A 23462-nucleotide genomic window follows, 5' to 3' on the forward strand; every position below is an offset into this window, starting at 1 on the left:
CTGTGACCATGCCGGGAAGAAGGATGACAGTCTACCCCCCACGGGAACCGCTAGTCATTGATTTGGTTTCTTTTGATCTCTCGACGAGCGTGTAAACATATAGCCCGTACCTCGTCTCCTTCTGTCTTCCCATCTGGGTCGATCTCTGACAGGCGAAGAGTGGCGCCTTCTCCCCTGGCCAAATCTCCTTCTACCAAATGGGCGACGGTAGGACGCTGATGAAAGGTTTGGGAATCTTTTCTTGTCGTCCCCCGCCTTTTCAAGCAGCTCGTCTAGGACAGTTCCAAACAAATATTCGCCCTCACATGGAATCGCACAGAGCTTTGCTCTGGTCTGGATGTCTCCCTGCCAGCACTTTAGCCACAGGGCTCTGCGAGCTGCGTTAGAGAGACCTGCTGCTCTGGCGGCCATTCTCACTGCATCCGCTGAGGCATCTGCCAGGAAGGCTGCTCCCTCTTGGATGGTCGGTAGGGCCCCAAGAATTGTCTGTCTTGATGTACCCTGTTTTAGTTGTGACTCCAACTGGTCCAACCAGACCATCATGGACCTGGCCGTGCACGTTGAAGCCACTGCTGGTCTTAAGGACCCGGCCGCCATCTCCCAGGTGTTTTTCAGGAAAGTATCAGCTTTCCTGTCTAAGGGATCTTTAAGGGATCCCATGTCCTCAAAGGGGAGCGAGGATTTTTTTGATGCCTTCGCAATGGCAGCGTCTAATTTGGGGGCTCTGTCCCAAGAACTTACTGCCGGATCGTCGAAGGGGTATCTCCTTTTGAGGGCTGGTGGTAGCGACCCTCTTTTGTCCGTTTTTTTCCACTCTCTGTGGATCAAATCCTGTATCTTTTGATTTAACGGAAAGACTCTCCGCTTCCTCTGTTCCAGCCCACCAAACATGACATCCTGCATGGATAAATGGGGCTTAGGCTCCTCTACCTCCATTGTCCCTCTGACTGCTTTGACCAGCTTGTCTACCCGGTCAAGAGGCAGACAAAATCGCCCCGAGTCCTCTTCTCCTGAGGAGGACGAGGGAGATGAAGCCTGGGAGTCTCTGCTTTTTCTCCACTCTACCGAGGAATCAGACTCCGCCGGGACCTCGCCCCTTAGACTTTGCGGCTGAGACAAGGACTTTAGGGTTTCCCTCATTTCTACCCTGACAATGTCTCTCAAACTCGCCGCTACTGCGGGCGACTCTTCTGCCACCGTCTGCTGAATACAGGGGGGGGGCACAATCTTTTGAGGCACGCATCCGGTAATGGGCATGCACAGAGTGCGCATTCCTTATGCTTATTTTTACTTGTAGCTTTTTTTCCCTAGAAAAAGAAAAACACAGAAGGGGGTCCCGTCACTGAGTGAACTTTCACGAAGATCACTTACCAGTGCCACAATCAAGTACCGGAGAACGAGGGGGATTTCTTTCGGTCGATGCTCCTGTCTGCGTGGAGGAGCTCTTACGAGTGGACTGGTCACTTCGTCCCGCATTACTGTCACGGGACCCTTTCTTTTTCTGTTTGACCTGCCGAAGGTCATCCAGGGGCGGCAGTGATGTTTGCCGCTGCTGCCCTTGCTTCTGCCGCTGCTGCTCTCGATCGCTTTCCATTACCACTGCTGCTGCTGCACACTGCTGCATGTAGTAATGTGGCCAAGGCAAGGTACCCTGCCCGGGTCCCGCCTAAATACCCCTCCTCCGGTCAGCAGTATCCATGCCGCGCCCTTCCCCCCCCCTTAACGGAGCTCCCTACCCCAGCTGGCGCCCGACCGCGCGCCATCGGTGTTTCCGATGGGCGCCGCCATCTTGGAATCGCCGCGCATGCGCAGTGGCGCGCTGACCCGGAAGTGCCTCCTCCGCCCGCCCCCTGACGTCACCGCTACCCCGGAAACGCCGGAAGCCCCGCGGGACGCCCGGGAGCTCCGGAGCAGCGCCCGGTCGCAGCCCCCTGCACAGCGCTGCCAACATATCTGCCCCGCCGGAGCCGGGAATCCCCGGGGGGGGTATACTTACCGGCGGCGGCTTAATTCCGGAGACGGACTTCCTCCGGACGCCGCTCCCTGCTGTCCACGCCACCGCCGTGACACCCATCCTGGGCCACCGTGGCGCCTTCCAGGAGATCCGAACCAGGCCGAGGTAGGAGACCCCCTCGCTACCGGTGTCGGCTGGCCGGCCTGGGATCCAATTCTTCTGTAGGATCCCGTCCCCTCAGGAACAGGAAACCAACTGATGCGTGGGAGAGGTGCCGCCCTTTTGTATCTGTAGGTTTCCTGTTCCTATAGGGCGGATCCCCTCTCTCGTGGTGCTGTCATGGGAGTCCGAATAAACAGAGGTAAAAGGGCCGCACCGTGCCCGCACGCTGGCTCTCTCCGTTTTTTCCTTAGGTGCAGTCAGCATTTGTGGAGGAGGGGCCTCTGCTCTGAGCAGGTCAAAGATATGAGAGGAGGGTGTCTGCAAAATCCTTTCATGAGAGAAACTCGTTTGGGAAAAGACAGGTAAAGTATGAAATCAACATACCCAATAGTCCTAAGCGGTAAGGAAGGCTGTGTGTGGCTCATGCACTATATGGGGAGACTGGGGCTCATGCAGTATATGGGGAGGCTGTATGGGGCTCATGCAGTATATGGAGACACTGTGGGGCTCATGCAGTATATGAAGACGCTGTGCGAGGCTCATGCTGTACATGAGGAGGCTGTATATAAGGGGCTGTGGGGGGGGGGTTCATACGATATACAGAAGGGACTGTACTTTGGTTCAAAGATAAAACGGGGGGTGTTAGCATACTTGATTCTGTTCGATATTAAGTGATGCAATTAATATTAATAAATTAATAGAGTAGAATTAATTTCAAGACATTGGTTTGGCCCTCCACAACTGTCACGGTCTCTCATGTGACCCCTTGGGAAAATTAATTGCCCACCCCTTGTGTATAGGATCATTATCCATTTGTAGAAGCCATTATCTTTTAAACTTCAGCTTTTCTACAGGAGGTGTTCTGTTTGCATCAAGAATTTGGTGAAAATTCATTGAATCCATTCTTCCCTCTAACCATGAAATGTTCTTCTTACCATTGGTGCTAACATAACCCCAACATATGATTAATCAGCCCCCATGCTTGCTTAATGGTCGGCAAGATTTTCTTTCCCTGAAATTCTGTGCTCTTTTTTTCTCCACACATACATGTGACCATTGTGGCCAGAGTTCTATTTTAACCTCATTCGACCACAGAACTTGTTTCCAAAATGCATCAGGCTTGTTTAGATGTTAATTGGCATATTTCTGACGCTGAATTTCATGGTGAGGACGTAGGAGAGGTTTTCTTCTGACGACTCTTCCATGAAGGTCTTTTTTGTGCAGGAGTCTCTAGACAGTTTTACAATATACTACAACTCCCAAGTCTGCTAAATCTTTCTGAAGGTCTTTTGCAGCAAAGTGGGGGTACAGATTTACCTCTCTAGCAATTCTACGAGTCGCTATCACTGAAATTTGCCAGGCCTTCTAGACCTTATCTTGACCTCCACTGCTTCTGGTAACTGCCATTTCTTAATTACATTTCGAACTAAGGGCCCCGTCACACATAGCGACTCACCAGCGATCCCGACAACGATATCAACTTGTCAGGATCGCTGGTGTGTCGCTACATGATCGCTGGTGAGCTGCCAAACAGGCAGCTTCACCAGCGATCAGCACCAGCGACGACGAGCTCGCGCGTCGCTGTGTACCTTAGTTACCAGCGGGCTGATGCATGGAGCTGGTAACCAAGGTAAAGAGCGGGTTTCCAAGTGCCGCGCGGCGCTTAGAAATGAGATGTTTACCTTGGTTACCAGCTCCCTGCATCAGCGCGCTGGTAACTAAGGTACACAGAGGGTTTCTAAGCGCCGCGGGACGCTTAGAAACCCGCTGTTTACCTTGGTTACAAGCTCCTGCTCGCTGATCGCTGGTCTCCCGCCTGCCACACGCAGCGATGTGTGCTGGCCAGAGGGAGACCAGCGACCAAAAAAATGTCCTGGACATTTCAACACGATCAGCGATACCCGGCAGGGGGGCCGGTCGCTGATAGGTGTCACACAGCGATCTCGCTGGTGAGATCGCTGTTGCGTCACAAAACTTGTGACTCAGCAGCTATCTCACTACCGAGATCGCTGTGTGTGACGGGGGCTTAAGGAAAGGGCAACTTGAAGACTCATTGCTATAGTCTTATAGCATTTTCCTGCTTTGTGGGCCTCCACCATTTTCAGAATGTTAGGCAGCTGCTTAGACCCCATGGCTACTGTTTATTGGCACAAGGTAAGAGGAGGCTGGGTTTTTATAAAGCTGGGAAATTTGCATCACCTGACCTTTCCTAATGGTGATAGTGAACAAGCCATAACCCTAACAGGCTACCCTATTTTATGGTTTATAAGACGCACCCCAAATTTTGAGGAGAAAAGTAAGGAAAAAAAAAAACTTTTAATAAAATGGTGGTGCTTCTTACAATCCATGCGTATTATTGCTTACCGGGGGTGAAGGCTGAGGTGAAGCCGGGTCCCAGGGTCGCTGCTGGCGGACGCAGGAGTGGGGCGATGCTGCAGACCCCAGAGAGGGAGAAAGGGGTGTTCGGATGTGCGATGCTGTGGGTGTTCGGCAGTGCAGGAGCTCCGACAACATTTTGTGAAAGCCTGGACTTCCATGATTTACTATGTGGTTGACTCCGGGAAAATGGCTGCGGGGGGCGGCGCATGCACAGATGGAGATCTTGGCGATGAGAACTCATCTCCCGAGATCTTGGTGGCGTGATCTCCATCTGACCATGCGCCGCCCCCGGAAGCCATTTTTCCGGAGTCCACCGCTTAGTGAACCATGGAAGTGCAGGGGCTTCAGGCTTTCACAAAATGTTGGCGGAGCACCTGCATCACCGAACACCCGCAGCATCGCACATCCGAACACCCCCTCAACTCAGCCTGTGGCCTGCAGCAGCGCTCCACTCTTGCCTCCTCCAGCAGCGAGCCTGAGACCCTGCTCCACTGCGGCCGGTAAGGTATTTTCACATTATTAGATGCACCCCCATTCTCCCCCCAAAATCGGGGGGAAAAAAGTGCATCTTAAAATCTGAAAAATAAGATAAATACGGTCTGAAACCTTGGTCAAAGTACCGGAGCGCACATCTCCAAGGGTGCCCAAACTTTTGGAGAGGTCCATTTTCCTTTTTTGGAATTTTTAAAATGTAAATAATGACAAAGTATTTTTATTTTACTAAAATACAAAGGAAATGTGTCATCTTTCACTTTAGCCCTTTTAGAGATCATTTCATCTTCGACTTGCTAAACTATTCACAATAACAGTAATTTTGACCAGGGGCGCCCAAACTTTTACATGGCAATGTAGTATAATAGGCCACACATAGTCCTCCAAGCAGAATAATAGCCCCACAGAGTCCTTTATGAAGCATAATGGCTAGAGTTGAGCGAAACGGGTCGGTCATATTCAAAAGTCGGCGACTTTCGCTGAAGTCGGGTTTCATGAAACGAAACCCGACCATAGCGTGAGGTCGGCCACTAGGTTGGCGACCAGAGCGCCAAAGTCGCGTTTCAAAAGATGCTTCCAGCGCCCTTTTTCAGCCAATGATGAAGGACGCACACTGTGGGCAATGCGATGACATAGGCATCGGTCACCACCATCTTTGAGAAGGGCATGCAAGTGATTGGCTGGCTTTGTGTGGCGTCACAGGGGCTATAAAAGGGCGTGCACACCGACCGCCATCTTACTTCTGCTGATCTTAGCATTAGGGAGAGGTTCCAGCTGCTAATTCTGAATAAGGGAGAGCGTTAGGCAGGGAAGAAGAAAAAACTGCTTCTGCTGTTAGCGATTTACACTTACAACACAACAGTTTGTGTGCAGTGACAGGGGAGGATATATTTTTGTGCATCAGCTCTCTTGGTTATTAGGCTGCCTTATAAGGCTCCCTGATTGCTGCATTGCTGCTGTGCAAACTGCTTTTTTAAAAACAAAAATACTTTTCTTCCTCTTTTCTGCACAGTTACCAAGCGTTCATTTTTCCACCCTTTTGTGTGTGCAGCAGTCCTGCTTATTAGGCTGCGTGCGTCCATACTTGGACTGAGAGCATCACTGTCAGCCTCCTAAAAATCTAGTGAGATCCAAATTCTCACCAATCCTATAGACACCCTCCACCTTGTCATACACCCTCCAATTTCAGCCTGTTACATTGAGGTGTAAGCTCTCCTGGGCCTGAGACAATAGCTCTGCATCCTCAAATCTATAGTGAGATTCAAAATCTCACCAATAGTAGATACACCTTCTACCTTGTTTTACAGTACATATAGCTGGTGGTATTTTGGGTACATTTTCACAAAAATGAGCAAGTATGGTGGAAGACGCCATGGAAGTGGGCGGGGGTTGCCAGCTGGTCCCGATGGTGGTCGTGGAGTAGCATCTGTTGGTAGTGGCAAAAGCACAATAGCACCTAAGGCAGGAGGTATTGAGCCTGCGTCATCGTCTGGCTCCACAAGGCCTCGAAGGCTCTCTTTTCTGGGAGTAGGTAAACCACTTTTAAAGCCGGAGCATGAGGAACAAGTTTCGGCTTACACTGCTGTCACAACCTCCAGCTCTCTCGCCTCTTCTTCTGAAGTTTCAAAAAATAAAAGCACTGAGTCGTCATTGGAGGCTCTTGGTCAGGAACAACAACTTTCCTTGTGTCCTTCACCCCTACCAAAAGTGAAGGATGTGGCAGGCCACACTACCGATTACTCCATGGAGCTCTTTTCACATACCATGCCTGGGTTATCAAGTCAAATCGTGAATTCCTCAGTCCAAGATGAATCTGACATGGAGTGCACTGATGCACAGCCACTGCTAGATTTTTCTGCTGGTACATTCACTCAGAGCACTACATTGTACTCGCAGTGTACTGAGGCAGAATCAGACCCAGATGAAACTCAGGTGCCCCTTCCCGCATACTATACCACCTTACACGGTGACACAGAGGAAGGTGCACATGAAACTGAAGAGGAGGTGATGGATGACCCAGTTGTTGACCCAGATTGGCATCCATTGGGGGAGGAGGGTGCCGCTGCCAATAGCTCAGAAGAGGAGGAGGAGGATCCGCAGCAGGCAACGACATCGCAACAGCTGTTATCTGGCATGACCGTAGCAGTCCAAAAACGTGTAACAAAAACCAAAAGAGTTGCAGGACAGCTTGGCCAGATGGTCAAATTAGCACAGCGTGCAAGGTCTCAAAATGTCTTCCATAGTAGAAAGAGTGCAGTGTGGCACTTTTTTGAACAAAATCTTAATGATCAGGCAAAAGTTATCTGTAAGAAGTGTGCAAATACCTTTAGCTGAGGGAAAAATCTGAGAAATTTGAATACCAGTTGCATGCTTAGACATTTATCCACCATGCACTTGCAAGCGTGGACGGACTACCAAACCTCACGTACCACATGTGCACCTGCTCCGAATGAAGGTAGTCAGCAACGCTACATCGCTTCCCCCACTGTAAGCCCACTGGTTAGCACACCACCAGCAGCAAATGTCGAGGTGTCGTCGCAAGGGCAAACCAGTCATGGAATCATCATGATATTGCTACTAAAGACTGAATCTAGGCCATCAGCAACACCACCAACACCATCACCAACCCTCTCTCAGTCCGCCATGTCCACAGCTAGTTTCACCATATGCAGCGCTCAAGTCCAGATCACCCTAGCAGACACTCTGAGTAGGACAAGAAAGTACTCATCCTCTCATCCGCGTACACTGGCTTTGAATGCCCACATTCCCAAACTAATCTCGTTAGAGATGATGCCCTACCGGTTGGTTGAAAGCAAAGCTTTCCGCGAGCTCATGGCCTACGCAGTACCACGCTATGACCTACCCAGTCGGCACTTCTTTTCGCGAAAAGCCATCCCAGCCCTCCACGTGCATGTGAAAGACCGCATTGTCCATGCATTCAAGCAATCAGTGAGTGGAAAGGTGCACCTCACAACAGATGCATGGTCCAGTAGGCATGGCCAGGGCCGTTACGTGTCCAACACTGCGCACTGGGTTAATGTGGTGGATGCAGGGTCTACAGGGGACAGCGGCGGTGGGACAGTGCAGCCTAGCCCACGGTATAGGAAACAGTTGGCTGTAGGCGTTCGACCCTCCTCCTCCTCCAGAAGCGAAAGCTCGTCCACAGAGTGCAGTCGCACGAGCACTCCATCCGCAGCTGCCAGTGTTGAACACGAGGTGTCCCACTATCGAACAGCTAGTGGTAAGCGTCAGCAGGCTGTGTTGAAGATGATGTGTTTGGGCGACAACAGACACACCGCGGAGGTAATGGCCGACTACTTGCAGCGACAAGAGTCATGGCTGGGCAGTCTACATCTTGAGGCAGGCAAGGTAGTTAGTGATAACGGCCGTAATTTTGTGGCAGCCATAGCCCTTTCAAAACTCAGGCACATACCTTGAACCTGGTGGTGCAGTGCTTCCTCAATAATTATCCGGAGTTAACACCCCTGCTCCATAAGGTGCAAAGACTGTGCTCGCACATCCACCGGTCGCCCGTACACTCCAGTCGTATGCAGAGGCTGCAGCGATTGCTCCACCTTCCCAAGCACCGCCTAATTATCGACGTTGCAACAAGTTGGAACTCCACCCTGCACATGGTTCAGAGGCTGTGCGAACAGAGGCAGGCTGTAATTCATTTGTGGGAGGATACACGGGCAGGCAGACATGGAGTTGTCTGGTGTACAGTGGTCGAAGCTGAAAGACCTCTGTAAAGTCCTTCAGTGTTTTGAGGAATGCACACGGCTGGTAAGCGCAGACAACGCCATCATAAGTATGAGCATCCCACTTATGCGTCTGCTCATGCAAACTTTGACGCACATTAAGGAGCAGGCGTCTGCAGCCGAGGAGGAAGAGGAGGAGGGAAGCCTTGATGACAGTCAGCCATTGTCTGCTCAGGGAAGTCTCATGGACGAGGTGGAGGAAGAAGAGGAAGAGGAGGAGGAGGGGGATGATTATTTTGGGCAGGAGGATGCTTCTCAGAGGGCAAGCCAAAATGTTGGCATTCCAAGGTCAGGTACAGTGTTTGTGCGTGACTGTAAGGATGTGGATTTGCCAGAAAGTGCTCCTCCACCCACCACTGGCAGTGCATCATTGACACCGGGAACATTGTCCCACATATGCGATTATGCCTTGCGGATCCTAAAAAGGGACCCCTGCGTTGCCAAAATGATAAGGGTTGACGACTATTGGCTGTCCAGCATCCTCGATCCACGTTACAAAGGCAAATTACACAACATTATGCCACAGGAGAACCTAGAGATAATATTGGCTAACAAACAAGCAACTCTGGTAAACCATTTGTATGAGGCTTTCCCAGCACACAGCAGCGGTGATGGTGCTCCCACGAGCGGTAGTGGGCACAATGGAAGAGGTGTTCGTGGTGCACACAGCCGAAGTGGAGTTGGAGAAAGGCGTTTAATGACAATGTTGTGGAATGATTTCTCAAGTACCGTTCACACGACTGCTAATACTGCATCGATTAAAAGTGACAGGAGACAGCAGTTGTCAACTATGGTTACAAACTACTTCTCGTCCCATATCGATGTTCTCCCTCACCGGTCATTCTCCTTTTACTATTGGGCCAGTAAACTTGACACCTGGCCTGAACTGGCACAATATGCCTTACAGGAGCTCACTTGCCCTGCTGCTAGTGTGTTATCTGAACGAGTCTTCCAGTGATGCTGGATCAATCCTGACAGAAAAAAGGACCCATCTGTCGACTCAAAATGTTGATGATCTAACCTTCATTAAAATGAACCATGCATGGGTTTCAAAGGATTTTGTCCCACCCTCCCCTGCTGACATGTTGCCAGACAAATGGCTTGCTTTTGTCCTCCTCTTCTGCGGACGTCTCCAATTACTCTATTTGCAGCTGCTGAATATCCAACATCAACATATGCCAATTTTTCCACCTCCATAACTGGGCTGCCTCCCCCAACAGGGCCGGGGTCACCACCTGGTGCATGCACCCGTGCAAGTGCCGTTGCCCTGGACAGGTGGGTGGGCCGACTCTTTGGCAACGGCACTGGCACAAGGTCCCTCATAGTAGAATCAAGTGTCTCTGACAGTGGGGGTGCCGCCGTCACACACCGGTGTACTATGAGGGGCCCTGTGCCAGTACCGCCGCCCACGAGTGGGCCCCCCCTGCTTGCTCAGGGCACCAGCACTTGCAATACTTACCTCTCCCTGCTCCACCACTGTGTAGTCTGGCATGTTAAATACTTCACTGGGACTGCCAATGCAAATTTGGTGGAATGATAGATGATGGTTAAGATGTAGCAATGCCCTATCCTGCTGGGCTCTATCTTCAGGTGATCAATGGCTTCCATCTGATATGGTCGTCGACTCACAATGAGATGCAGTGGTGGTTTATCATCAGCCTTCACGGTTTTCCTACTAACAGACGTGTGACATTCCTGCCCACATTTTTAAATGTGTCCTCTCATGCCAATCCAATAGAATCGCCTACGTCCTGAGTTACCTGACAGATCATGATAGGCAGTGAGGACAATGTCTACATCTGTCCCTGTGATCACAATTTGATGGAGATGAGTAATGGTGATGGGTTCCACGGTACTGCGATACAGCAAACCTTTCTTCACAAGAACTGTTTTCGCTGTCTCCACAGACAAAGTAATTGAGGGTCAGCATCGCCTCGGAGAATTCTACCGGGAGTTTTTCCCGTGATTAGTAATTCCAAAATTTCTGCAATCACTTGACTTTCCGTCTGTACTTGTATCCATCTCGTTTCCTCTTGCGGAGAGTCATTACTGTCTTACTGAGACTGAAATATATATGAAGATTGAAAAATACCCCAACAGTGTATACTGGTGTATGCTTTGAATACATTACCCTTTTTCTACTTTTTAGATTCTTGTCTAATCCATACTGAGGCTGTAAGTGTCTTTGTTGGACTCCGGAAATATACACACAGATGTTTAATGTTTAAACTATGCTATATATACACCTGTTATCTGGTGATACTGTACCCTTTCTCAACTTTGTACAATCACGTCAAATCCATACTGGGCCTGAGAACGTCTGAGTCTGCCTCCTGATTAGAGATGAGTGGTGTTCGAGTCGACCTGTTCGCCAAATTAAAATTCCAGCTGTTTTGGGCGGTGTTCGAGCCGTTCGTCGAACTCGAACACTTTGCTTAAAATTCGGCTGTTCGAGGTTCCGTTCGAGAACGGTTCGGTCACCAAAAGCGTAACTTCATTTTCACATTAATAATGGTTTTCAATGTTAATAGACTGTTTCATGGCATAGTAGCGTTGTGTGGTAGCAAGCGGTGTCGTACACTTGTGAAGGAGCTACACAGTGTGTGTTTCTAATTATTTTTTACCGCATCTTGTCCAGAAAATCCTTTTGGGCCTTGTAGCACTGTCTGCTACTCAGCAGAGGAGCCCACCAGTGAACCAAGCTATGCCGCCTGTTTATGTAAGAATTGTGTGCTACTCAGCAGGGGAGCCCAGCTGTTAAGCAAGCTATAGCACCTGTGGTTTGGACACTTAATTTTTTCATTTTTTCTGGAATGCCGGTTAGGCCTAATTCCGGAATTACGGTTGACCTGCACTTACTGGGAAATCCTCGTTCGCGGGGAAGAATTGTAATCCCAGATCCCCATCACTAACGGGGTTCAGCGGGTTATCTGCACCTGTAAGCGACCCACGCTGGTCCTTTCAGTGTAGCGCGCATGCAGCCCCAGACATGTAAGGGCATGACAGACCTGTTATTGCTCGATCTTGCGTGCCAGAGCCTTGCATGTCCCTCTAGTAAGCTTGACGCGTACCGCGGGGGCATGCCGGAGTCTCGTTCGTTAATGGAATTAAGCTGACAAGTCGCTAGCACAACTAAAAACGGACATCCACCACCACCCACAGAATCAACGAAGCTTGCACTCTGTCAATCTTTTCTGTAGCTGGCATGGTTGAGGTTTCCCGGGTGCAGTCGAATTAAGCCGCAGGCTCCACTCCTGGTGGTGCCCTTCTGGACATTCCTGTAAGGTTCAGCTTTGCAACCATACTGCCCCCGGAAACCAAACACTTTGCCTTCATGGACGCTGTTTGGAGGTTCGTGGGAATAACGCCGCCCGATGAGCAGTTGGCCTAATTTATGGTGGGAAGTCCGGCGCTATATGATCGTCTTCGATTTCAGAATTTTAATGTTTTTTGGTATTTTACATTTTTATTCCAGCCTTTCTTGACTTCATAAGGGCATGACATGCCTATATCTGTGTCTCCTCCTCCTTCTTTTATTCCTCCACCTCTTTTCTTTATGTAGTTGCCCTTTTCCATATGTTATTTTTGTATTCTGAGCATTTTGTCTGCTTTGGGACACCTTTTAAGGTGTTTTGTAATTGTTTTCTGTGTGTTTGTATGTGTTTGCCTGCCATTGTTTTCAATGGTGTTCGACGTTGTTCGTCGCGACAAACATTTGACGAACTTGCCTAGTATTCGACGAACCAAAACAAACTGGAACACTAGCGGGGTGGCTCAACACTACTCCTGAACATATAGACGTACATTTTTAATGTTTAAACTATTCTATATATACCTGGTATCTGTTGATACTGTACCTTTTCTACCAGGAAGTTCTCCTCCACCCACCACTCTAAGTGTATCATTGACACCTGGAACATTGTCCCACATGTGTGATTATTTCTTGCGGATCTCACACTTTGCACTGACGAGGGGCAGTACCCCGAAACACAGTGTCTGCAAATTGAGATTCTGGATTGTGAGATTCTGCTTTTATCCTAAGTCATGTAACAAGGCTCGTTAAAGGGTCAACATTGACTTCTAGTATTGCTACTTCCAATAGGTGGCACTAGAGTTCTAGTCCTCTTCCTCTCTGTAGAGATAATTTGCATAATTAGCATATTTCCCAGAGGAGCATGGCGGCTTTAAGTCTCATCTCGACATGCTTAGCATGTCATTCTCCGCAAGGAGAAATGATACTTCTTAGATAAAGTGTAAGTGGACCTTAAGCCTGTAGCAAACCTTATCTCTACAAAGGTCCAAAGGATCAGGCATGCGAAAATTTATGTGTTCAATTTTTCCTTATCAAGAAGAATCATCTTTAAAAAAAAAAAAAAAAATCTTTTTTTTCTTAAAGCTTTTTTAGGAAATGGTTTTAAACAGATCTTTGAATTGTTATTGTTTTTTTTTGTAGTATCTTGACTTGGCAGTGTTACGTTTGAAGCCTTTTTTTATGAGGAGCCAGCTCAAAGAAGGGATCTGTAAATTTTTTTTGTTTGCAGCAAGGTTACCAAAACCTCATCTAAAAAAAAATTGGTCTTAATAACTTGATTGTATGAACAGCAACGTTGATTTTCTATTCAATTGAATGGGGGGGATTCGAAGAGTACATTAACTTTCCTTTTTTAGATGAGTGTTATTGAGCAGATCAGATTTGAAATCCTACTCAAAAACTTCGGCTTAAAGGAAGATGTATGGTAATTTTTGTGACAATATGAGACTGCCTGTAAATTATTAATTACAGGGGGTATCAAGGCAGTTAAAATCCTGATAGTGTTTGGCTGTATCGGGCAGAGGTGTCAAGAACGTCACAGTTGAAAGCAAGAAGTGAAGCCCAAGGAACTAGAGCAGTGGAGAACCAAAGGGGCAAGTATGTTCTTTTCTCTTTATTCTAGAACAGAAGTAATTTTCCAAATAATTTACCTGGTTGGATAATCACTGTAGCCAGGACAGGGAAAAAGGGATTATATTTATTAGCAGCCACTATGACTAAAATGAAGCCGAAATTAAAGATGGTTAATGTGTAAACCGAATAAAGAAAATAACCACCACGTAACGCGGTATATACCGTAGATTGGGGATATACCTGGCTAGATCCATACAGTCATCGGTGAGGGTGGCGGAGGAGTTGAAGTATTCTCTGCTGGCAGCCAGCACCAGTTCCGTGCTCTTCTCGTAGTTAACCCTGTACTGGGGTTTGCCTTTGGAGCTGATGCTTACGGGGAGGTCTACGGAGGTTGAGTTACAATGCATCATGTGTCCGGCGAGCTGGATGTTCTCATGGCGGCCCGAACATAGCAAACTCTCGGCAAAGATCTGAAAAATGTAAAACAAAGGTTACAGAGTCACATACTGTAAATCAGAACAAAGGCACAACATATCCGATAATTACCCAATGCCCTGACTCTGAATGTCTGGTCTCGGGTCGGAAGGCTTTTTTTTTTTTTCAGTCTGAAGCAGCATCTGACTCAAGTCGGTGGCCTGATAAAGGAAGGGCCAGAATACATCTAAGGAGCTTAGTTTGGGGTCTGATATTAAAGGGGTTGTCCATAACTGGATTACTCCATTAATGTGCCTGGTAAAATGGTAATAAAATAATTAGTGGTCCTTGAATTGCAACCTTCAAAGTTTAGACCAAACTTTGAAGACTACAGCCCATGATGTGATAACGTGACAAATAATATCACTGGATCGCTGGGAGACATGGTGCCTTATGCACAGACGGTCAAGGACCTATTTTATTAGCTACATTTGGAACCTTGAAAAAAGTCTAGTCCAGTAGCAGACATCCCCTTTTAATATAGGACCGCCTGAAAATATTTAAGGGACGTGGCCTGGGGTCTAGGAGGGCCGGATTACTTTTATAGATTTGGTCGGAGGTCTGATCATATAGGAGGGAGTGAATATATTTATTTGATGTGGTCTGGAGTTTGATAATGTAGGGGTGCCTGAATAGGTTTAGGGGATTTGGTCTGAGGTCTGGTATTAAAGGGAGTTTCCATGAGATTACTACTATTTTATATATTTTTATGGGGTAACAACTGTTAATATTTTAAGACAATAACATAAGCATGACTTAAAGGGCTGCCTCCAAACTGCCAAGATGTTCCTTATTCATCGGATGTGGATAACCTGTTGATCACTGGGAGTCCGACCAAATGGGACCCACAGTGATCCAGAGAACGGGACATGAATGGAGCAGAGGTGCAAATACTTGACATCAGGTACATTATTTATTTATGGGACTGCCAGAAACAGCCAAGAACTTTCTTTAGCAGTCTCATAAAAGAAGTCAAGAATCAGTTGTTCAAGACATGGTTCCAAAGGGAAGATTTCTGGATAGGTGAATTTTCCTCCGGTCAGACTCCCAGCAATCAGCAAGTTATTCCCTAGCCCTGTGATAGAGGATAGCTTGTTATTTTCGGAATCTACCTTTAACAAGGTTGTATCATCCTGTTAAACCACTAGTAAAAACAAGCAACTTTGCACTTTACTGCTAATTAAAACCCCTCTCCGTTCTCATTTTGTGGTCTGTTGAATGCCTAGATTACCGGCCACCTCTGATGTGAGGCAAGGAGTGCTTGATTGCTTGACAAGTGAAGCTCTGAACATGGAAGGATCACAGGATCTACCAACCTTCAGCGCCCCTGCACTCCTTCGAAGCTTAGATCATGGGAGAATGCATCATTCATGCCAGCGGCACAACCATGTCGCTAATCCAAACTGTCAAATCAACAGGAGCGTACCTCGCCTGGCAAGAAGGAAGGGGAGCGATGTGCTCCTGAACACAAAACAGAAGAAAACACCTTAACTTACAGTAGCCCCGTCACTCCAGGTTTTCTGCCCCAATGGTGCCAACCGGTCATGCCGTGATGACCTCATCTGATCAAACTAATCACTAACCTCCGCGGTCACATACATATACCAGAGTGACCGCCGAGGACGGTGACTGACTGCAGCTGTCACGTCAACAATGGGTGTCAAGTCACCATTGTTTGTCAGGGACAACCGGAGAATGGCGCAAAGTGCTTTTTTTTGATGCTTAAAAGAAAATGGAGGTGCTAACGGGAAAGGTTTTAAATCTTGACATCTCCTATAATATCAGACCAGACCCCCTAAATACAGCTCTAGCAAAAATTAAGAGACCACTGCACAGTTTTATAAAAATCAGCTTCTATACATGTCTGACAGCCATTCCATTCCAGTGTCAGTTGAATTCCAACCAGAGTACACCTCATTCTCCTTAGGCTGTGTGCACACGCTGCGGATTTTGCTGCGGTTCCGCAGCGGTTTTGGCCGCTGCGGACCCGCAGCAGTTTCTGCTGCGGTGTACAGTACCATGCTTCCCTATGGGAATCAAAAACCGCAGTGCAGACGGTGCGGATTTTTCCGCGCGGATTATCTGCGGTTTTCAATCCGCAGAAAGAATCGACATGTCAATTCTTTCTGCGGATTCTCCTGCGGTTTGCCATCTCCTCCATTGAGGAGATGAAAAACCGCAGGGCAAAACCGCAGAGCAATCCGCAGGTAAAACCGCAGGTCTTTTGACCTGCGGTTTCACCTGCGGATTTTGCAAAATCCGCGCGGATGAATCCGCACCTAATCCGCAGCGTGTGCACACAGCCTTAATGTGCTTCTGATTAGGTGATCACCTGAACCAAATCTTATTTAATGAAGGAAAGTATAAAAAGCCCTGCTGTGGTGTTCACAATCCTCTTGCAATAGGACAAGCTGGATGGCAAAACAAGTGCTAGTAATATCCCAAAAGTAATAGGAATGAAAAAATAACTTAACCATGCCAAAGGAGTTAAAAAGAAAAAGTCTTGAGTGAGGAAAAGAAGGGCTCAATTCTGCCTTTACTAGCAGAGGGATACAGTGAGCGTCATGTTGCCTCCATCCTTAAAATTTCTAAGATGACATTCCATTACAACAAGGTGAAGCAGCAGACATTGTGGACAACAAAACTACAGACCAGCAGAGGTGAAAACGACTCTCCACTGACCGGGATGACCGTCATCTTATTCGAATGTCACTCAGCAACTGCAGGATGACACCAAGTGACTAAAGGCCCCGTCTCACTAAGCGATCTCGGTAGCGAGATCGCTGCTGAGTCACAACTTTTGTGACTTAACAGCGATCTCACCAGCGAGATCGCTGTGTGTGACAGCGATCAGCGAGCGGCCCCCCTGCCGGTATCGCTGATCGCTGGAAGAAACCTCTGGATATTTCTTTGGTCGCTGGTCTCCCGCTGGCCAGCACGCATCGCTGTGTGTGACAGGCGGGAGACCAGCGATCAGGTGTAAAAAATAATAAAAAAAAAAATAAAAAATATAGTTATTCTCACCTTCCGATGTCCCGCGCAGTCTTCCGGCCTCTCTCCACGCTCCGGTCCCAGTGATCCTTTGCACGAATGACCGCGGGACTTTGTGATCCCGCGAGACCGTGACATCTGACATCGCGGTCATCGTCGCAAAGGATCACTGGGACCGGAGCGTGGAGAGAGGCAGGGTGGCTGAACGGGACGTCGGAAGGTGAGAATAACTATATTTTTTATTTTGATTCTATTTTTTACAGCGATGGCAAGCGATGCCGAGCGCTCGGTGTCGCTGTGGTGATCGCTGGTGAAGCTGTCTGTGTGACAGCTCACGAGCGATCACATAGCGACTTACCAGCGATCCTGACACCTTGATATCGGTGTCGGGATCGCTGGTAAGTCGCTTAGTGTGACGGGGCCTTTACAAAAGGAATGGCAAATGGCAGCTGGGGTGAAATGCAAGGCAAGAACAGTTTGTAACAGGCTCCTAGAGGCAGGGCTCATTCATGTAAAGCTAGAAAAAGCCTTTCATCAATGAGAAGCAAAGGAGAGCCAGGCTGAGATTTGCCAAAGACCATGAGGATTGGACCATAGAGGACTGGAGTAAGGTAATCTTCTGTGATGAGTCTAATTTTCAGCTTTGCCCAACACCTGGTCGTCTAATGGTTAGACGGAGACCTGGAGAGGCGTACAAGCCACAGTGTCTTGCACCCATTGTGAAATTTGGTGGAGGATCGGTGATGATCTGGGGATGCTTCAGCAAGGCAGGAATTGGGCAGGTTAATCTTTGTGAAGGACGTATGAATCAAGCCGCATACAAGGTTATCCTGGAAAAACAGTTGATTCCTTCTGCTCAGGTCATGTTCCCCAACTCTGAGGGACTGGTTTTTCCAGCAGGACAATGTGCCATGCCACACAGCTAGGTCAATCAATGTGTGGATGAAGGACCACCACATCAAATCCCTGTCATGGCCAGCCCAATATGCAGACCCAATCTCCAGATAGATAGTCAAAAGACATCAAACAAAGAACTGCTTAAATATTTGTACCAGGAGTGGCATAAGGTCACCCAAAAGCAGTGTGAAAGACTGATGGAAAGCAGAACGCATGAAAGCTGTGATTCAAAATCATGGTTATTCCACAAAATATTGATTTCTGAACTCTTCCTGAGTTAAAACATTAGTATTGTTGTTCCTAAATTATTATGATCTTTATTTCTTAGCATTATTTGAGGTCTGCAAGCACTGCATTTTTTTTTGTTATTTTGACCATTTCTCATTTTCTGAAAATAAATACAACATTTAGTGCTTGGAAATTCGAAGACATGTTGTCAGAAGTTTATAGAATAAAAGCAATTTACATTTTACCCAAAAATATATCTATAAAGAGAAAAATCAACCAAACTGAAATCATATATTAAAATCAAACCACTGATCAGGCAGCTAACATGACTCAGATGCCAAATCATATGAAAGCAACTAAAAAAATTAAAAAAACAAAACACATTAGCGCTCCCAATGCTGCTACACCTCATTTAAGCACGAGGACGTAGCGCAATTTGTGGCTTTAAGATCGTGCGCCATTGCCTATAAGAAAATGCGAGCTTAGGGTTGTTTGTCTGTAAGATATTTACTAGTTCACTTGCAATCAAAAGCCGCCCACCTACCAAAAGGAATTACAGCTGGAAAAAGGCAGGAGGGGTAGGGAGCAAAAGAAGAGCAGCAGGCGCTAATGGAAAAGGGTGGGGGGCACATGAGAAAGCAAATATGATAGTTTCTTCTGCTGGGCAATGAGGTAGCACTAACGTTGTAGAAAGAAATGGAAATAGATGGAAACTGCGCCTAAATTCATTTTTCATGGCGAGGCAGCGGCGTCTAAACATGATATTATTTTAAACTCATCTAGAGCGAGATGGGACGCTCATCCATTGTATCAGGGCCGGGGACAGTGATGTATAGGTGCTTCTGCGGGAAATGCTGCTCCTGCTTACATCAAGTGAAGCTGTGGCTTACAATCACATTTCCCAGTACCAGATTGAATATGTATGGGGCAGCTCTGGTTAGTAAAGTCCTATCTTGTATAATGTATGATGGATGCTGGTGTCGCGGCACCCCTGGGCTCTGTCCTTGGCACAAAGCTTTCTGCCCTGTAGCTGCTCTCTTAGCAAGCCGATCTGGGCTTTATAAGGCGCAGCATACTAATCACTTTGCTTCATTATCCCCAGAAACCTTTAATTTTCCCGAATACTAAGTTTACCTAAAAAGTTATTCCCAACACTAGCCAAAAAACAGATCAGAACTTGAAGATTTGAAGATCGTGAGGGGTCTTACTGCTGGCACCCACCACCCATCCAGAGAACGGGCCTCCGATATACGCCCTCTGAATTATGTCTATACAGGACCAAATCCGTGGAGAGGTGTTGGGAACAACTCTTGAAGGGGAACCCGTCAAGACACTTTTTGCTACCAAAGTGCCTAGGGTATCACCACAAATCCTGTCCTCAAGGATGTCAACCAAGTCATACAGGTCAGGAGCAAGACATGGCTGGCTTGTTTTCACCCTTTAGCGTCTCCACATCGTTCATCATTCATACGGAGGCGCAATAAAGCAGTATCAGCCATGTCTAAATCAAATACATGAGAGAAAAGAAGGTAATCCTACGTTCGGATAAAACACCGGAAGATAAGTCGGGGCAGTAAAATATTTGCCTAAATCACATACACAGAGACAGGGAGGCAGCACTATCTGTGCCTAACATCACTAACGTGATGGGACCGAGAGTCAGTAATATCAACACGAATTACATATGTAGACAGGGAGGTAGTACAATCCTTTCCTGTATCACTTACGGGAAGAGACAGGGAGGCAGCACTATCTATGCCTAACATCACTAACGTGATGGGACCGAGAGTCAGTAATATCAACACGAATTACACATGTAGACAGGGAGGTAGTACAATCCTTTCCTGTATCACTTACGGGAAGAGACAGGGAGGCAGCACTATCTATGCCTAACATCACTAACGTGATGGGACCGAGAGTCAGTAATATCAACACGAATTACACATGTAGACAGGGAGGTAGTACAATCCTTTCCTGTATCACTTACGGGAAGAGACAGGGAGGCAGCACTATCTATGCCTAACATCACTAACGTGATGAGACCGAGAGTCAGTAATATCAACACGAATTACACATGTAGACAGGGAGGTAGTACAATCCTTTCCTGTATCACTTACGGGAAGAGACAGGGAGGCAGCACTATCTATGCCTAACATCACTAACGTGATGGGACCGAGAGTCAGTAATATCAACACGAATTACACATGTAGACAGGGAGGTAGTACAATCCTTTCCTGTATCACTTACGGGAAGAGACAGGGAGGCAGCACTATCTATGCCTAACATCTCTAACGTGATGGGACCGAGAGTCAGTAATATCAACACAAATTACACATGTAGACAGGGAGGTAGCACAATCCTTTCCTGTATCACTTACGGGAAGAGACCGGAAAGCAGCACTATCTGTGCCTAAATGGCATTAGGAGACTAGGATACAGTACTCGCTACCTACATTTCTTTTTTTTGATAAGAGAAAAAGAATGCTCACAAAATTTACTAGAATGGGTGCCATGGTTATGCTTGCCAACAACATTAATTGTGTAAAGTAATGTGCAGATTGTGGCGAAACCATCTACTTACTCCTGTATGCAAAAATGGTGGTTACATAGTTGTCAAATGGATTATTTCAGACATTGAAAGTGGAAAAATAACTATAAAAAAACATTATTATCATACATGTAGATATAAAGATATAACACTATGTCAGAAAAAAAAGAAAAGGCTAAGTGTGCCCTCCGCATGGTGACTCTCTAATTTCCTGCAGCACTCTGTATTGTATCTCTTTACTGTGACTGCAGTCATTTTTTCTCCCTTCGCTGACATACGCACCATATTAAATGTAGATTCATACAAGAAGACATATTTTCACACATTAATTCCCATCGCTGTCAATTAGAGGAAGCAGGCACAATTACCCGACGTCGCTCCTCTAACAAAAAGCTTGTCACATGACAGGTACGGATATCCCAAACCTGTCACTCCATCAAAAAGGGAAAAATCTGCGCCTGTTTTTCATATAACGGAGTCCCAGGGGGATATTTTTGGAATCTAGTCTTTCAGAAAATCATAAAATAGGCACGTAATGATTATCTGTGGCCATAAGAACCATTGGGGCACATTCACACCGGGCAATTTCCTTTTCCTGTTGAATCGGCAGCAAAACGTGCACACTTTACCTGCAAATTGTCGTGGATTTCACCCGATACATTGCACAGGGAAATCCATAGTCAAAATCTGCAAGATCATTTTCAGCACAGATTTTTTTTTGCATTGTGGGGATGAGATTTGTGAATACATAATCCACTTTCCCACCATTGTAATACAATCCGGAAAAAAAAACATGAAAAAAAACACTAAACGCAGCGCATGTGCTAAATTTGAACCTACTATTGAAATGTAAGAGGTGTTGTTTTTATTTTTCACATAATTAATACTACATGTGAAGAACGTATCTACTTCACCTTCTGGCAGCCCTTGGGGCCCGTTGCATACAGGAGCTCTACAAATTAGAGAAACCTGTTTATCGAAAAGAAAATAACTGACTGCAGACTTGTGAATCCTCACATCGCACGCACTGCACACGGTGAGGATTCTCCGGTGGCGGGAGCTGGCAGTCATGTGACTGCGAGTATGCTATTTCCATACTTCCGAACACATTCCGACTAGACATGTCCGGTATCGTTCAATACAGTTGCATTGAGCGAGGCCAGGCACGACTAGTTGGCACGTGACCAAACCTATGAAAATCACTTGCGATCACGCGTCAGCACCAGAGAATCCTCACAGTGCGCACGGTGTGAGGATTCACAAGCCTGCAGTCCCATAGAGTGACTGCAGACTTATAGCTTATGGCCGGACAGCCCCTTTAAAGCGTCTTTACACATGTTGATAATCCGTGAACGAGCATTCCTGTCTATTAGCCAAATAAACATTTTGGCCATGACCCCATGAATAAGCAAAACGCTCATTTGTCAGGTGATTTATGCTGGCTTAAAAATAATCATTGAAGGCCAGGTAAATGGCATGTGCTCCTGATAACTTGATGCTGTTTAGATCTTAAAGGGAATGGGTCAATGGGTTTTTGCTATATAATCTTACAGCAGCATCATGATGGGGCAGAGACCCTGATTCAAGTGATGTGGCACTTACTGGGCTGCTTCTTGCCGTTTTGAACAACATCCCTGTTTTCACAGAAGGACTAAGAATGCTGAGCTGTGCATCATCCTGCTTACACCACCAATCAGTGGTGAGGGGCGGGGTTACAGATTAGCTGGACTGCCTTGCACATGACACCTAGTCCTGCGGTGTTAATCTCCTGCCAATAGAGCACTGACTGTATTGAAACCACAGCACACAACCTAGAAAGTTACATACTCCCTAAAATGAGACTGTCAGCACAGAATGACTGCTGAAACAAAGCAAATGCACTCTGAGCACCAAGGCATGGCCAACAGTTCAGTGACCAGTCCCACCTGCTTGACCTCCATCCTCGCCCTACTCTGACAGCTCTGGCTTCTTAAGAGACAAAGATGGAAACCAAGTAGGTGGGAAGATGTATTTAAAGTACTGGCTCAGCCATGATAAAGTGAACGCCTGTGCTTGGTTTCAACAGTCATTCTGTGCGGACAGAGTCTCTTTTAAAAGGTAGTCTCTCAGCAGAGAATGACTGTCCAAACCAAGCCCCCTTAGTGAGCTAAACATTAAAGTGAATCTTGCCACCTGCTTGTTTTCCATCTATCTCCACCATTCTATGGCTCTATAAATCCAGAGCGGTCAACCAAGACGAGGTGGCAGAAATTGGGGGGGGAAACAAATAGGTAGGAAAGTGTATTTAAATGTTCACCGTGTCAAGGGTGCACCGAGCGCATGTGCTTGGTTTCAACAGTCATTCAGCGCAGACATAATCTTTCTTCTCCCATCGATTTCCAACATCCTGTGTAAATGGAATGGTTAAAAAGCATTGTCCATAGCCGACTATCTATCATTAGTCTCTAAATTAATTACTCTGGATCAATAATGAGAGATGGCTGTATATTAATTTCTACAGTATGCACAGTGTGAAAAAAAATAGTAAGCGGTGCAGCTGCATTTTCTCACATACACACAGCAGACATCTGACGTCAATGAGGTGTTCAAAAATATAGAATCCCCAGTAGACACAGAAGTGCCTGATCCATTGAGTCTACAGAAGGAGCCCAAGCCACATCTGAGGGACGCATAAAGATCCAGGAGGCGCTGAAAA

General features: G+C 46.9%; 1 protein-coding gene across 3 annotated transcripts in view; it reads right to left on the reverse strand.

The window, feature by feature from the left end:
• The window catches only part of NBAS (NBAS subunit of NRZ tethering complex), an 816956-nt gene that overhangs the window by 494852 nt on the left and 298642 nt on the right, over window positions 1–23462 (reverse strand). For all 3 annotated transcript variants that reach the window (XM_073568249.1, XM_073568248.1, XM_073568250.1), the window contains exon 30: window positions 13871–14100. In XM_073568249.1, coding sequence (XP_073424350.1) covers window positions 13871–14100 — 230 coding nt within the window. The remainder of the gene's footprint in view (window positions 1–13870; window positions 14101–23462) is intronic.

The sequence above is a fragment of the Dendrobates tinctorius genome, unplaced genomic scaffold (genome assembly GCF_039654945.1).
Source record: "Dendrobates tinctorius isolate UK_male_01 unplaced genomic scaffold, ASM3965494v1 ptg000021l, whole genome shotgun sequence".
NCBI classification, from domain to species: domain Eukaryota; kingdom Metazoa; phylum Chordata; class Amphibia; order Anura; family Dendrobatidae; genus Dendrobates; species Dendrobates tinctorius.